The 15,802-nt window shown below is 42.7% G+C and overlaps 1 protein-coding gene across 1 annotated transcript in view; it reads left to right on the forward strand.

The window, feature by feature from the left end:
* Nucleotides 1–15,802, forward strand: part of CCDC175 (coiled-coil domain containing 175) — a 54,935-nt gene that overhangs the window by 27,700 nt on the left and 11,433 nt on the right. The window contains exons 5-11 of the mRNA XM_066608219.1: nt 3,215–3,443; nt 5,080–5,202; nt 7,144–7,253; nt 7,974–8,055; nt 14,768–14,904; nt 15,388–15,498; nt 15,578–15,649. Of these exons, the coding sequence (XP_066464316.1) occupies nt 3,215–3,443; nt 5,080–5,202; nt 7,144–7,253; nt 7,974–8,055; nt 14,768–14,904; nt 15,388–15,498; nt 15,578–15,649 (864 nt within the window). The remainder of the gene's footprint in view (nt 1–3,214; nt 3,444–5,079; nt 5,203–7,143; nt 7,254–7,973; nt 8,056–14,767; nt 14,905–15,387; nt 15,499–15,577; nt 15,650–15,802) is intronic.

A 15,802-nucleotide genomic window follows, 5' to 3' on the forward strand; every position in this document is an offset into this window, starting at 1 on the left:
CTGTGTTAAATCGCTAGAATGTAGAGATGAGCGAACCTACTCGGCCACGCCCCTTTTTCACCTGAGCGCCGCGATTTTCGAGTACTTCCGTACTTGGGTGAAAAGATTCGGGGGGCGGGGGGAGGCGTGGTGGAGCAGGGGGTAGCAGGGGGGAGCCCTCTCTCCCGGCTGCAACCCCCCCCCCCACTCATCCACGGCGCCCCCCGAATCTTTTCGCCCGAGTACGGAAGTACTCGAAAATCGCGGCGCTCGGGTGAAAAAGGGGTGTGGCTGAGTAGGTTCGCTCATTCTAGCGATTTAACACAGATTTAAAAAAAAAAAAAAAAAAAGGAAACAAAAATATACTAATAAGTGAATGTAGATTAGCAGGCCACATGTGGACAGAGCCCAACATAACTGCTGAAAATGAGTGTGCAGCGCTGCAGAATATGTACGCTCTTTATCAAGAAGTTAAATCAATAACAGTAAGACTGGTGACTTGTAAAGATGTCTACTAGAGATGAGCCAGTATACTCGCTAAGGCACATTATTTGAGCGAGTAGAGCCTTAGCCGAGTATCTCCCCGCTCGTCTCTAAAGATGCGGGGGGCGGGGAGCGGCGGGGGAGAGCGGGGAGGAACGGAGGGGAGATCTCTCTCTCCCTCTCTCCCCCCAGCTCCCCCCTGCTCCTCGCCGCAACTCACCTCTCACCCGCGCCAGCAGCCGAATCTTTACAGACAAGCGGGAGAGGCATTACTCGCTCGAGTAGTTAGCCTTAGCGAGTATACTCGCTCATCTCTAATGTCTACATTTCATCATAAGGCCGACGCTCTGAGTTGCACAGATGAGTATTTGTTATGCTTCGGTATGTTCTGTTTGACTCCCAGTTGATTACTAATCCAAACTGTTCCCCCTCTGTAGCCAACTGGCACTTGTTCAAGCTATGATTATCTTGTTTGGTCCTGCAGAAAATATATTGTGGGTTTTACTTGCCTTTGTTTTCTTTGACATTTAGGGTTGTTTATGTTCTTGTCTGTTTTTCTGTAATTTTGCATTTTGTTACAAAAGCATAAATAAAACCTTTTAAAAAGAAAAAGTATACCGCTTCGTGGTGTTGCTGCCCTCTTTGACCCCCATGTATGGGACACTGCTCTGATGGCTGAGCATGTGTGGTCACTCATAGAATCATAGAATGGTAGAGTTGGAAGGGACCTCCAGGGTCATCTGGTCCAACCCCTGTACAGTGCAGGATCACTAAAACATCCCAGACAGATGGCTGTCCAGCCACTCCTTTCCTCTGTGAACCCAGTGGCGCTCCTCCTGCGCATGCACTTTGGTATACTTTAAAAGAGATGTCCCGCGCCGAAACGGGTTTTTTTTTTTTTAAACCCCCCCCCCCCCGTTCGGCGCGAGACAACCCCGATGCAGGGGTTAAAAAAACCACCCGCACAGCGCTTACCTGAATCCCGGCGGTCCGGCGTCTTCATACTCACCTGCTGAAGATGGCCGCCGGGATCCTCTGTCTTCGTGGACCGCAGCTCTTCTGTGCGGTCCACTGCCGATTCCAGCCTCCTGATTGGCTGGAATCGGCACGTGACGGGGCGGAGCTACACGGAGCCGCTCTCTGGCACGAGCGGCTCCATAGAAGACTGCTGAAGACCCGGACTGCGCAAGCGCGGCTAATTTGGCCATCGGAGGCCAAAAATTAGTCGGCACCATGGAGACGAGGACGCTAGCAACGGAGCAGGTAAGTAAAAAACTTTTTATAACTTCTGTATGGCTCATAATTAATGCACAATGTACATTACAAAGTGCATTATTATGGCCATACAGAAGTGTATAGACCCACTTGCTGCCTCGGGACAACCCCTTTAATCCCTCTGCTTCATCTGGCTATGGAGAAAACGTCACTGGTGATGCTTTACAGCAGCGGGTGTCTTTATATGATAGCGTCAGACGTTCCTTGTGCATGCCCAGCTTCCATAGCACTTGGAAGGAGCCAGCAAAGGCGAACGGAACTAATCTTACCATGGCACATGCAGAGGAAGAGCGCCGCTGAGTTCATGCAGGAGTGACCGCACATGCTCAGCCATCATAACAGTGTCACATAAATGGACAGGCAGAGCAGGCATACCAGTAACGCCAAGGGCATTATTATGATGGAAGGTAGATATCTTTGCAGTGAGGCATGGATTTTAATTGGTGTTAAAGGGGTTGTCCAGTTACTGGACAATATACTCCCTATAGCTCCAACTGTGTTAAAATAACAAGAAAACCAATAGGTATGCTTTCTGAACTATAAGAATCCAGTGCTGTAGCCCCGCTATCTCCCCTGTGTTTGTCCCCAGAAGTCACCTGACCGCTACAGTCAATCATAGCCGGCAGTGTCACCGCTCATTCTCCTGGCATTAGCGCTCACATCCTGGGCACCATAATGCTAGGAATTCTGAACAGTGGCGCTGCAGCCTGATTGGCTGCAGCGGTCAGGTGACTTTCGTTGACATTGTCTTCTACAACAAACACTGGGAGGGCTAGAGCACCGGATCCTCACGGTAGAGGAGAGGTAAGTACAGCTCTTTTGTTATTTTAACCCTCTCCAATCCACTGTCTGACGTCTAAAGACATTCTGATTGAAGGCTGTACAGCTCTGATGTCGGAAGACGTCCGGCAGGGTATTCTTACTGTAGATGACTGGCCGCTCTGTTGTTGGGGGCCTCTTCAGCATGTCCCATACTGCAGTACTGGCTCTAGCCAGCACATGGCGCCATTGTATAATGGCGGAAAGATAAAAAAACCCTGGGAAACTCTGAATTCAAAATTGGATTGCAAAGGGTTAACAGTTGGAGCTATAGGGGAAATATTGTCCGTAACGGGACAACCCCTTTTTAATTGCTAAATGCCGAAAATAATATTTGCTACCTAATTAAGTACCCATGTACTGGCGGCAAAACCCCTCTAATACTACAGCTGTTTGCTGGGAAGCAGAGATTTGATGCTATGTATGAAAAATTTGAGTTGTGACCACTATAAAATGTTAGTATGACATTAATTAGCACAGGATTTTGGACCTACAGTTTTCTAATACAACAGGAAGATGGTAGGAAATTTCCTTTTATATTATGGCTGTTTATCTTTACAAAGAGGCTTAGCTATGCTTTAAAACCCAGATATTGCATTGTCTCATATCACTGGGATGTTATATGCTGACCTCCTATCATGACTTTCATTTCCACTAGTCAACAGGAAGATACATTATGGGCCGAACATGAAGAAGCAGTCGCTCTACTAAACCAGCAGATGGCAGGCAAAGCCCATCAGAGTATTCTTGTAAATGAGACGCACAACAAACGGAAAGAAGCCGAAGAAGCCGTCACTGATTATCAGAACAGAACTGAAGACCTCGCAGAGGATATGGCGATAGAACGGCAGCAGTTCACTGAGGAGACGGGAAAGCTAACTGCAGAGGTGCCCAGAGTCATACCATATGAATTTACTCTTACTGTACTTTCTGCATCCCATTCATTAATACTGGAGTCATCCTTTATTGGTTCTGACTTCAGGAGTCCCAAAAGCAGTTTTACAAATACTTGCTTGTATCTAGTTTCTGTATTATTTTTTGCTGTACTTAAAGGGAACTTGTCATCTGTTTTTACTAATGTAAGTTAAGACTAGTGCCGCTTCCCTGAATTTTCTCGGACGAGTATGCAGTTACTCGAGAAACTGCCTTAACTGAGCGTGCTCGCTCATCTCTAGTGCAGAATTTCTGCATGGGGTATTTTCACGTTGCAGAATTCACCAAGTAATTTTCTGCATCAATTCCACCTTTAAACACCATGTCAGAATCTGCTGCACACTGTCACGGTGCCATGTGCGGGATTAGCCCTCTCAATGGGCAAAATGCACATCTGGAATTCCGACGTGGAAACGAGTGTTTCCACGTCAAGCAGTGACCTGTCACTTCTTGATGCAGAAAGTTGTGGATACACGGTTTACCATGTTAGAATTCTGCACATGGATCTTGCCCATTGACATGCTAAATACGCGTTTCGGTCTTCACTAAAAAAAACTGCGACAAAATTCAGCAAATTTTGACGTGGGTTTTAGAGGTGGAATTCATGCAAAAAAATTTCACCATAAATTCCTCTGTCTGAATATAACCTTAAATCTGCATCAAAATACACACCATTGGTATGGATTTTGACGCTGATTATGATCCGAATCCATAGCAGACTTCACCCTTTCAATTGAAAGGGTAAAATCTGCAGCAGGTCTGCATCAAAATCCACAGCACAAATTATGCTGCAGATTTTGGCATGTATCTGCAGCAAATTCCGCCACATATGAACCCCTAGCCATACCAATAGAGTATGTTCACACATAGTGGAGAATCCACACCGAAGTCCGTGTCAAATTCCGCATCAAAATCTGCAGCAGACTTCAGTCCTTCAATTGAAAGAGTGAAATCTGTTGCAGATCTACATCAAAAATCTGCAACGTGTGAATGTATGCTATGGGTGGAATTTTCAGTATTAATTCCGCCACAAAAAACGTGCCAAAATCCATGGATTTTTGGTGTGGATCTGAACGTGCAATCCGCCCTGTCAATGGGCAAAATTCGCATGTAGAATTCTGACGCAGTAAATCACATTTTCACGTCAAGAACTGACATGTCACTTTTTGATGCGGAAACTTGATCTTCCACGTCGGAACTCCGCATACAGATTTTGTCCGTTGACAGGGCAAGTGCTCTGTCCATAAGAACTTTTATACTTGTCAACAGAAGACAACCCAAAAATTTAGGTGAAAGGAGCAAATTTTTAGGAGCATTTCCAACCCAGCTGCTGGGATTTGCTGATTATGTTGCTCTTTTCACACGGTGGATCTGAACGGCCACATTGAGTTGTAATGCGGTCTGTCTGCTTTATTTCAAGGCTTGCTTTCATGTTGACAGGTCAAAAATGATTCAACCACAATAGGATGTCATAGTGCAAGTGTGAACATACCCCAAAATATGTTCTAAAGGCACATAATAAAATATCATCCCTATTTAATTATTTCTAAGAAGCATAAATCCTTACATTCGACTTTATTGACTGTCTAGATTGTGGAGACAAAAAGAAAGACTGAAATCCAAGATGCCAGAAATGCAGAAAAGAAAGTACATCTCAGTCAAAGGCGATCAGTGCTATTTGATGTGGAAGAGAAAATTAACCTGGAGCAGGAGGTAAGATGTAGACATTAGATACTGATACAAGTATAATGTGTAAAAAAGGTTTGGTACCGTGTTAGCCAGTAGAGCAAAGTGTGATTGTTCCCAGCAAGAGAAACCAAGTTGCAGCGTCACAGAAGAATTTGGGAGTACAAAATCATAGTCATGTTTGATACGCTCAAGAATGAAATGAACTTCAGCCCGGGATTCTTGCATTCGTGGAGGTCAAGAGGGATGTCCTCTTCCCAATCATTTTTTTTTTTTACTTCATAAAAATTCAGAACTTGACTTGTAATAATGTTGCCATCCAATAGGTGGTGCTGCATCTCCTTCCATGTGCAGGTCTGCTGTTTGAAGTTTTGAGTGCAAAACAGTCTCAAATTTCTGTGTGTGAACATTTGTATTTCAATCAAGAGGGGTGTCCTCTCTACATTTGTATATTATATATGTGCCCCATCCAAACCAGTTCCATTTAAGCCTAAGGAAGGATCGCTAAAAGATCTGAAAGCTTGCTGTAACATCATGTATTTTTGTTAGCCATTAAAAGTTATCATATCTACAAGATTACTTGGTTTCTCACACTGAGAACAATCACACAAGTATAATGTGTAGTATGCTCTGTACAGCAAATCAAATCGATTGGGCTGTTCCACTTATCAGTGTAAAATAGCATGCTGCCTCCACAAAGCAGTGTACATAGTATACTGTACTCACACTCCCATACTACAGTAGAACCTCATGGCTGTTAGAATATACAGTAATAGTATGACTTGGTGTCAGTTTACGTTTATGTTCAAATTAAGATGAGATGTGGCCTATCCCCATAGTAGTGACTGTGTGGTGGTTTAGGAACCACATGTTCCACTATATATTTAAAGAGAACCTGTCACTGGGGGTTTGTAGCCCGAACCATAGGCAGCATGAACATAGGACATGTATGCCCATTGCCCCCAAACTCTTGAGTCAGGAGGTGGGCTGCGCCTCTTCCCAACCACATCATTTGGAATGACAGGTGTCCCTTCTCTTCTGTGTATAGGGAGAGAGCTATCACTCTACATGCTGTGGGTGAGGAGAGGACGGCACGGCCCACTTCCATAACCCGGAGCTCTCTTCCATGTCAAACTTCCAAGTGTGTTTACTCTGAAATGCTATATGAACAGAGGCAATGGGTATGTCTGTCCCGGGTTCATGCTGCCTGTAGTTCGGAAAGGTTTTCTCTTGATGACTGCCCATATTCATATGTAATATTGGGGCATATGGACATCAAATAGGGGTCCTCAATTCAGAACCCACCTCTATGAGCCAAAATGGATAGCCATTTTATAAGAGCAGCTCACGTTCTAGTGGACTTTGAGCCATCCTTGTATTACAAGGATGACCATTCAGATGAATGGTCAACATGTTGTACTACATTTTCCCTACAGCAGTTACTACTATAGGGAAAATGCTCGGCTAGATGCGGTTTCCCACAGCAATAAGAGGTATTTGCTGGGAGTGTTGGTCGGTCTGTCCCCTATAAAATAATGCCAGAATAAAAGATATGAAACAACTGGTCTTCTGGCTGCCCCGTAAAGTTATTGGCAATGCTCCATTACCATCCTTAGTACAGCCAGTGTATCAGGGGTGAATCTGGTGGGCATGGACTTTAACCCTTCCCAATCCACTGTCTGATGTCTAAAAACATTATGATTTAAGGCTGTACAGCTCCGATGTTGGAAGACGTCTATCGGGGTTCTCTTACTGTATATTGCCAGACTCTCTGCTGTAAGAGCCTATCCAACGTGTCACCTCATGCAGTACTGGCTTTAGCCAGCAGATAACACCGCTGCATAATGGCAGTAAAAGAGTAAGCCCCCTAGGAAAACCAGGACACAAATTGGATTGGAAAGGGTTAAATGTAGATCCACATGTGATCAATTGCAGGGAGTATTGTACAAGTTGTATCTTCTTTTCCAGAATATATCATCTTTGAAGGGCAAGGTTTTACTTTTACAAGCGTCACATGGGAGACTGACAAATAAACTAGACATGCAACAGAAACAGTCAGTGGATACCTCAAACAAAATGTGAGTATGTGAAAAGAGCGCAACGTTTTTAACAAAAGTGTGACAGTTCTGGGAAAAGCTGATTGGAGATTCCTGTGCTTGATTCTTTGCACAAAACAGCACGTTAGTGTGACAGCTGTTATAAGAATACTTTGTGTGAAGGTGAATAACTTATTAATATACATTATATTCCAAATACTCATGGTTCCTTCACCCCAGGGCAGCGCTAGGAGATTTAAAGGCTATGCCCACCTTCACAACAAAGTATTTTTTTTTATCTAAATGCCTCTAAAATTAATATTTTTAATAGGTCTTAATTTAAAAATGTTATCAATGTTTTGTTTCTACAGCTCCTATACAGACATGTGTCTCCATGGTAACAGACTACAAACAAACCTTCTGTTACTGCAGTCATATCTTCCTCCATTTGTCCCCTGATTTATACGAACATCCTCTTTAGTAGGTTGGCAAGAAGTCCTTGCTCAGATGTCCTATCAAATGTAATTGGACACCTTAGCTACAAACAAAATTAGTGTAACTATCAGGTGATCTTAATTACAATCATTCGTCCCCATAAGCTGATACTTGGCCCATGTGGAAGAAAATGAAATGAGAGTCGATTGACGTGTGTGTTAATCAATGCTTATTATATTGGCTCATGTTAATTCAGCTGATGTAAAAGGACTCTTAGGGTGGATATTTCTAAAAACGTACATTTTTAAATTCTCTTTTTATCCTTAGAGACGTTCTACAGCTGCACATGGCAAATGAGAAAGAACATTTTTATAATCAAAGCAACTCTTTGAAAGATGAAATATCAAAGGTAAAAAGCTTTAAAAGTATATACTTAATTTACCCATCTGCGTGAGACCTTACAGATGCCACAGCTTCAATTATTTAAATACTTTCAATTGCGCCAAGCGTTAAACATCCTTTTTCCCCTTGCTTTCACCCAAATCTCAAAATAACCAACGATTGGTATTCTCAAATCCCAGGGGCCTAAGGGCTTAATTTCAACACTTTATACACATCTCCATTTGGCGAAGATTGGCCATAGCCCACTTCCTGTTTATGACAAATGGAAATCCTCTCTTCCGTCCTTATCACCCGAACATTGGTCAGATGTCATTGAATCCCACCAGTTTCCCCTACTGCTAATAATAAATTAATACAGCTTTATATTGTACACCAAGCATATCTCACTACTAGTCGTTTATTTAAGATGGGGAATACTCCTGCGACTTCCTGGCATTTAATATGGGAATGTTCTTTTGTCAGTGATTTTTGGTCTAATATCATTACTTTTATAGACCCACTTTTACCCCCCCTCCCGCCCCCACCTTAGTAAAAACCTAGACCCCAAAATTATTTTGTGTGGTTTACTAACAGAAGAACACTGTCCAAAATACATACCATATTTTTTGGCATATAAGACGACCTTTTAACCCCGAATAATCTGCTTTGCAGTCGGGGTTGTCTTATATGCCGGGTATACATGTCCCAAAAAAAAAAAAAATCTATACTCCCCTCCCACGGCGCTGCTGCAGGCTCTTGCTCCCTCATGCACGCTGGCAGAGCATTACTTTCTGCAAGCGGGGCTTGAAACGCCCGCCTCCAGAAAGCTAATGCTCTGATTGCCTAAGTTAGTCTGGCGTTAGCCAATCACAGCCATTCATGAAGTCATTGACTGGCTGTGATTGGCTAACGCCAGACTAAGTTGGCCAATCAGAGCATTAGTTTTCTGGAGGCGGGGCATTCATTTTTTTAACACTGTATTCCCGGCATATAAGACGAAAAGTCGGGGGTCGTCTTATACGCCCCGTCGTCTTATATGCCAGAAAATACGGTACGTATTTTTCTTATAGAGGTGTTATTTTTGGCACATAAAACTGTGGCAATGCAATGGATGGCTGTTGAGCCGCCCTCGGTATCACGTTGGATCTAGATTGTTAAACTGTAATTCCTTATGGAAAAGTTACTTATCAGAATAGAGGCTGTCCGGGTAAATTCCAGGAAATTTGGGGCTCCTGGCTCAATCCAAACTCTACCTTAACCCTAGAATATTTTCTCTTCCTTTTTTATTTTCTCTGATTTTTAATATTTGAATAATACAACCAGCACAAGTTGTTTTATGTTATAAGATGTTTATTACAGTTACAATTTCGAAGAACTGTAGTAAGGAGAAAAATTGAAAATTTGTATCAATGCTGAGTTAATGAACAATATAAAACTGCTCAATCGATATGCTATGTACTTCAACAACTTCAAAAAATACAACCCATCCCTCAAAAACAAGCGATCATGTGGCTACATCGATAGAAAAGTAAAAAAAAGTTATGGTTTTTGAAATGCAAGCATGGAAAAAAATAAAGAAAAAAAAAATGCTGCGCCCTTAAGTAGTTTAAGGGGTATTATATACGTTTAACCCCTTTTGGTATTGATGACTTATTCTCAGCATAGGTCATCAGTAGTTGATTGGCAGGCGTCCACCGCTTAGGATCCTGGCGATCACCTCATCTCATAAGCTGCAGAGGGGCCGGACGTTCATATCAGGGTCAAGACAAAAATTCCATAGTAGGTATAGCTCCCATTAATTTCAATAGGAGCAGAGCCTTCTATTACACTTCTGGTTCCGACCCCAATGCACATGGAGCTGTCAATATCTGGCCTGATGCAGTGAGCATGGGACCCGAGATCAGGTGATTGCTGGGGGTACCAAGCAGCGAATCTCTAACGATCAACTACTGATGATTTATTCTGAGGATAAGTCACCAGTAGAGTTGAGCGTACGTACCCTACCGAGCTTGATGCTCGTTTGAGTATTAGCATACTTGATGGTGCTCATTACTCGAACGAGCATCACGCCGTGTTCGACCCCGCCCCAGATTTTGCCTCCTTCCCGCTGTGACATGCCTGTTTTGGCCCCTCCCCGACGCAGCACGTATGTCAACGGCAAATTTTTTGGCTGGCAGGGAGGAGAGACCGAGAGAGAGGGAGACCGAGAGAGAGACCAAAAAAAAAAAAAAAGCTCGGGACCCGACGTCCCACATACAAAAATGCTCGAGTCTCCCATTGTAGTCAATGGGGTTCATTACTCGAGTAGAGCTCTCGAATTTTATGAAAAGCTCGACTCGAATAACGAGGACTCGAGCATTTGGGTGCTCGCTCATCTCTAGTCACCAGTACTAAAAGGGTTAAATGCCTGGAATACCCCTTTCAAGTGACTATATAAAATGGAGTTCTGCCTTGAGCTGCATTTTTGTCTTTTGCACTTCAAATAATACAAAATGTATCAGATGTATTTTTCTGTTAAGGTCGTCATATACATGAGGCTTAAACCTGCCATTAGATGCCTCTGAACATCTCGCCCCGTAGATGTGAGATTGCCCCATGCCCCCTCCATAGTGTAATAATATATTTCTTTATAAATGCTGGATCACTGGCTTTAAACCTTCTTTTCTTTGCTCGGTTATCCTGGCTTTGTCCCACAGGATCCTTACTGTTGTTCCTTATTTGTCAGGCTAGTCACAGAAACGGGGAAGTCTATAATGTCACTAATTAAGCCCTTCACAGGTATAGACTGAAAAATTAAATCTTTATTGAAATCCTTTAAAAACGTATATGGGCTGACTGAACAGACAAAACATAAAGACGAAGGATATCTTGATATCCTTTCCAAACACCAAGTCTCTTATGATTAGTACGAGACTCCAAGGTACCCGGGAAATGAATTGGATTTATGTATATCCAGGTAACCGTATAGTAGGTACACATAGATTAGAGCCGTATGAGTATAATAGAAAGTCAGTTGTTATAATATGACGTTTGAAGGTGCAGCTGTAGAATTCACAGCTAGAAATGACCACTTCATGAGTCAGAGATAGAAACGGCTCTTGCAATGTTTAGAAGTGTAGTCATATAGTTCATAGCTAGGGATCTGCCAGATCTGTTCCTCACTCTATTAGGAGCTTCATTCTAGTAATTTTGCCTATCCTTTTTAAGCTTTTGAGCATCCTTCACAGCCTATTATTTTGGCTACTGTATATGCCCACATCTGAGTAACATCCTTCTAAAATATTGGGACGTTTTAGTCCAAAGCTCTTAGTCCTCGTTATGATATGCCACCAATAATGCATTAACAAGACCTTCAGCATCTATGGTTTCTGCTCTTATGATGAACTTTTGAAAATCTGCAACGCTCAGATATGTTTGAGCTTATTGTGCCTTTAAAATAAATACTTGGAATGCAGGATGGTTTCTAATCTTTATTCTTTGAATCACAGCCACATTAGAACATCCGGCATCTATATTCTCTTTCTTGACTTATACTTACGTTGTATGGAATCACCAGCTATCCTAGAGAGAGTGAATCGATTTGCCCCATCCTTGAGTTTTGTTGAATGAATGAGGGCTTATTCACTCAATTGACAAGCGGCCGCGTTGCTATGCAACTGAGAGCGCACCAACATCACATGATTGCCGTAATGACGTCATCACGCGCATCACATGTCTGATGTAATGATGTCATCATGCAGCGCGCGCATCACATGACTGACGTAATGACATCATCACGCAGCGCATGCATGCGCACTGTGCCCGGAGGAACTCCGGGAGTAGAATTATTCTACTACGCCACTTCTAAAGCAATCAGCGGCAAGGATAAGTGATCAAAGACCATCACTAGCTTCTTATCAACTAGCTCTACATTTCTTTACTGGTGGCAATCATTATCGAGGTACTAGCTAGATTTTCCAATTAATTAGGACTAAGCTCCTGACCCTTCCCATTAACCACCGTGAGGATGTTTCTTATTGGCTGGGTGTTATGACCCCTCCCCAAGGGGTGGTCTTTTTATGGCTGTATACGCCGCTGACGCTGAGACAATCATTACTGCCTGTAGTTCACCATCAGAACCACAGGCTCTGTACCTTTCCATCTGTCTTTTATTTTATCTATCCTCATCTGACATTCTGGCTGAACGATCATTAGGGCTGTAGAATAGCCATCTATTTGAGATCAGACTAATAGTTAGTGTCATTATAGAGAGGACTATCAGTTAGCACAAGAGGAAGTTGTAAATACTGCTTTATAGCAGACTTATAGGGCAATCTGTACATCTTCAGCATATTATTGCTAGTTTAGGAACAGAAGTATATCAAGCTAATTTATTGTCCGCATAATCTATACTACTAGCAGCCAGTTCCTCTTTGGCACTGCTAATTCTGATTCTCATAGTTTATGCTTATTTAAGCAGACAATGAGTTCAGGCTATCTCTAGAGGGTATCAAGTTGATGATATCTCCATATAATCTTATTTCCGGGTTCAAATAAGATCTGAGATAACCCTTTGATGAGCTTCTCACTACTATAGAATCTCGCCATTTGGTGTCATTTACATGACACTAGACTAGATTCTTTATTTATGATAGTTCCCAGAAGTCAAACAAATTCTAGCCATCACCAAGTAGTCCTATTTCATTATTTGGTCTTTATGAGACAAAGGACAGAAGTATTGTCATAAGTCAGTCATACATCTTGGCTCCTGATGAACCACTTTACAGTGGGGAAACGCGTTGAGCTATTTTATCCCTGACTCATGAAGTGAAAATCCCTAGCTATGAACTATATGACTACACTTCTAAACATTGCAAGAGCCGTTTCTATCTCTGACTCATGAAGTGATCATTTCTAGCTGTGAATTCTACAGCTGCACCTTCAAACGTCATATTATAACAACTGACTTTCTATTATACTCATACGGCTCTAATCTATGTGTACCTACTATACGGTTACCTGGATATACATAAATCCAATTCATTTCCCGGGTACTTTGGAGTCTCGTACTAATTATAAGAGACTTGGTGTTTGGAAAGGATATCAAGATATCCTTTGTCTTTATGTTTTGTCTGTTCAGTCAGCCCATATATGTTTTTAAAGGATTTCAATAAAGATTTCATTTTTTAGTCTATACCTGTGAAGGGCTTCCTTATTTGTCAGTATCAAAGTGCCTTTATTAAAATGAGCCAGCAAAAGACTGATCATTGCAAAACCTCTTTAAAGGGTGCCTGGTGACTTCCTACGGCTTGGCGATGGCCGGTTGTGTCTAGCTTCCCGATAAAAATAGATGAGGAAAGTGGCTTCATAAAATGTCAGTGATTAATATTTTACAAGGCAAAACTGAACAACTGAAGTGCAGTGACATTTCCACTGTATAGGCAGAATATTATAGTGAGTTGCTATAGAGGGCTTTCATCTTATTGATATGTACTAACTAGTAGTGCAAGCACAGAACAACCCCACTTTCCATTTTCATGAGGTTTAACGGGAACCCGTCACCACTTTTTACCCAAGTAAACCAAGCACAGTTTTACACTATGACCTACATGTGTTTCCTAAACTTATTTTGCAATGGCTCTTTATAAAAGTATACCTGAGTTTTCAGTGCAGCACGTAAATTATGCCAGGCGGGCCGGACTGTTACTGCCCTTTTTGTGAGCAGATTCGCCGTATACATGTGTAGATGTGCTGGTCTGCTAAATCACGGCACAAGTGTGAGATTTAAGAGTTCTGTCATAGGGAAAGAGAGGGGCAAACTTTTAGGCAAAATCTGTGAAATATCGCTGAGATTTTTTTGCGGCGATTCCATGAGCTGCACATACACACATGCATATGATGTGAAATAAAAGTACATATGTAGCCAACGTAAATCTACCTTTGCAGTATTTAGAAAGACAGTCATAGGATGACATTGTGTGTGAGGATGTTGTAAAAGGGAATATTAAATCTCCTTCCTTCATCTATTGGCTATGCAAGGTTAGTCGATGTATTACTGACCATGACCCTCATTGAAGCACATCTGTGTTTTTAGCCCTTGATACCTGTTACATAATCTACTTTCCATCTATATCTAAGGCCGCCTGCAGACGGGCGGAAATTCCGCGGCAGGATTCCCCGCAGAATTTCCACCCCTATGCAGACGGCCGCGGTCTGTCTGCGCGAAATCACACGCAGCAAACAAACCGCAGCATGCTCTAATTCCGTGCGGGGCTCGCAGAGAAACGTCACTCACCGGCCACCGGCTCCGCTCTGCGTATGCGCCGGCACATGAAAGAGCCGGAGCTGCGGGAGCGGGTGATTCCGCGGTGCTCTCTGCAGGCGCTTGGGTCGGGTCCGGCCCGGTCGTCTGCAGGCGGCCTAAGGCAGTGTAAACCAACTAGTGCTGTTTTTATTATGCAAATTTCATGGTTTGTTTTCTGAATGCCTGCCTATTTATTACATAATACATTATAAGTTGTTATTGCTACTTTCACATCTGCGGCGGGGGTTCCGCTTTTCTGCTTCTTTCGGGTAGCAGGAAAGGGAAAGCCCCTGGCTGAATGGAAGCCATTTGTTTTCCGCTCAGCTGGCCGGCACTTTACCGGAAGAAAAAGCGCTGCCTGTAGCTGGAGGTTCAAACGCAGATATGAAGGCAGCCTTACATGGCTTTATGTTTGTTTTAGTGTATTATAGTTCATATATTCTTTCTTTACTTCTAGTTAGATGAGCAAATGAACACTGCTGAAATGTTACACGCGTCTCTGAAAAAGGAGAATAAAGATGTGAAGCAGAAATACCAGGCGGCCTCCGAGGAGGAAGACACTCAGCGTGTGATAAAGAGAGACATGGCTAATCAGTAAGATTGCATTTGTTGCCTATAAGCCTGAGGTCACATGGGATGTATTCCAGGCAGAAATCTCGCAGTTTTGCCACAGCGAAAAAACGCGAGATTTCCGATGGGAAAGTGCTGCTTTAAAACCCGCGTCTGGGGAAATGCTGCAGCCAGGGAATCTGCACCGCTTTGCTGGCTTCTGCCGGCTTTGCCGCGACGGATTGGTTGTCCCTTGTGGACGAGATTTTTCACAAATCTCGTCCACATAGCTGGCTAATCCTGGGATTAGCAGCCGCATGCGGATTTGCCGCAGCGAAATTCCGGACGGAATTTCCGTGGCAAATCCGCCCTGTGTGAACCGAGCCTAAGACATGTATGTATATGAAATCTAGGGCACATGGAGTTGCGGTATGGGCCCATCTCCTTAGACAAGAAGAAATTCATATAGTGTGAGCATCATATCACAATGTAAAAACACTATTAATCTGAATATTCTTATTTTGAAAGACTTGAAAAATCAAGATCCGCCCTTGACGAAAAACAGGAACTTTTAGGAAAGTTAAAAATGGAACTGACGGAAATGGAACAGGACACTGAAAGGCTGTTAGAAAGTACGAGGTATGTAATTAGCAAGACAGTTATGTGATTGTAGCATTCGCAATGCATCACACTTATTACTACATCATTGTCTTTACAGAATTTCCACAGAGCAGCTCACGGCTCACGTGGAAGAATTCAAGGAGAATCTTGCAAGTGAACATCAAAAAAGGTTTGATATGAATATTCTCTGTAGACTCAGAATAGTGTTTAGACATATGTTACTAATTCAGAAAAGCTTTATTGAACAAAACAATCAGCGCCAATCGCAATAAAGTTAAAAAAAAAAAGTTTAAAAAAATGAAGATTCAGCTGCCCTGATGGA

The sequence above is a fragment of the Eleutherodactylus coqui genome, chromosome 6 (genome assembly GCF_035609145.1).
Source record: "Eleutherodactylus coqui strain aEleCoq1 chromosome 6, aEleCoq1.hap1, whole genome shotgun sequence".
Lineage (NCBI taxonomy): Eukaryota > Metazoa > Chordata > Amphibia > Anura > Eleutherodactylidae > Eleutherodactylus > Eleutherodactylus coqui.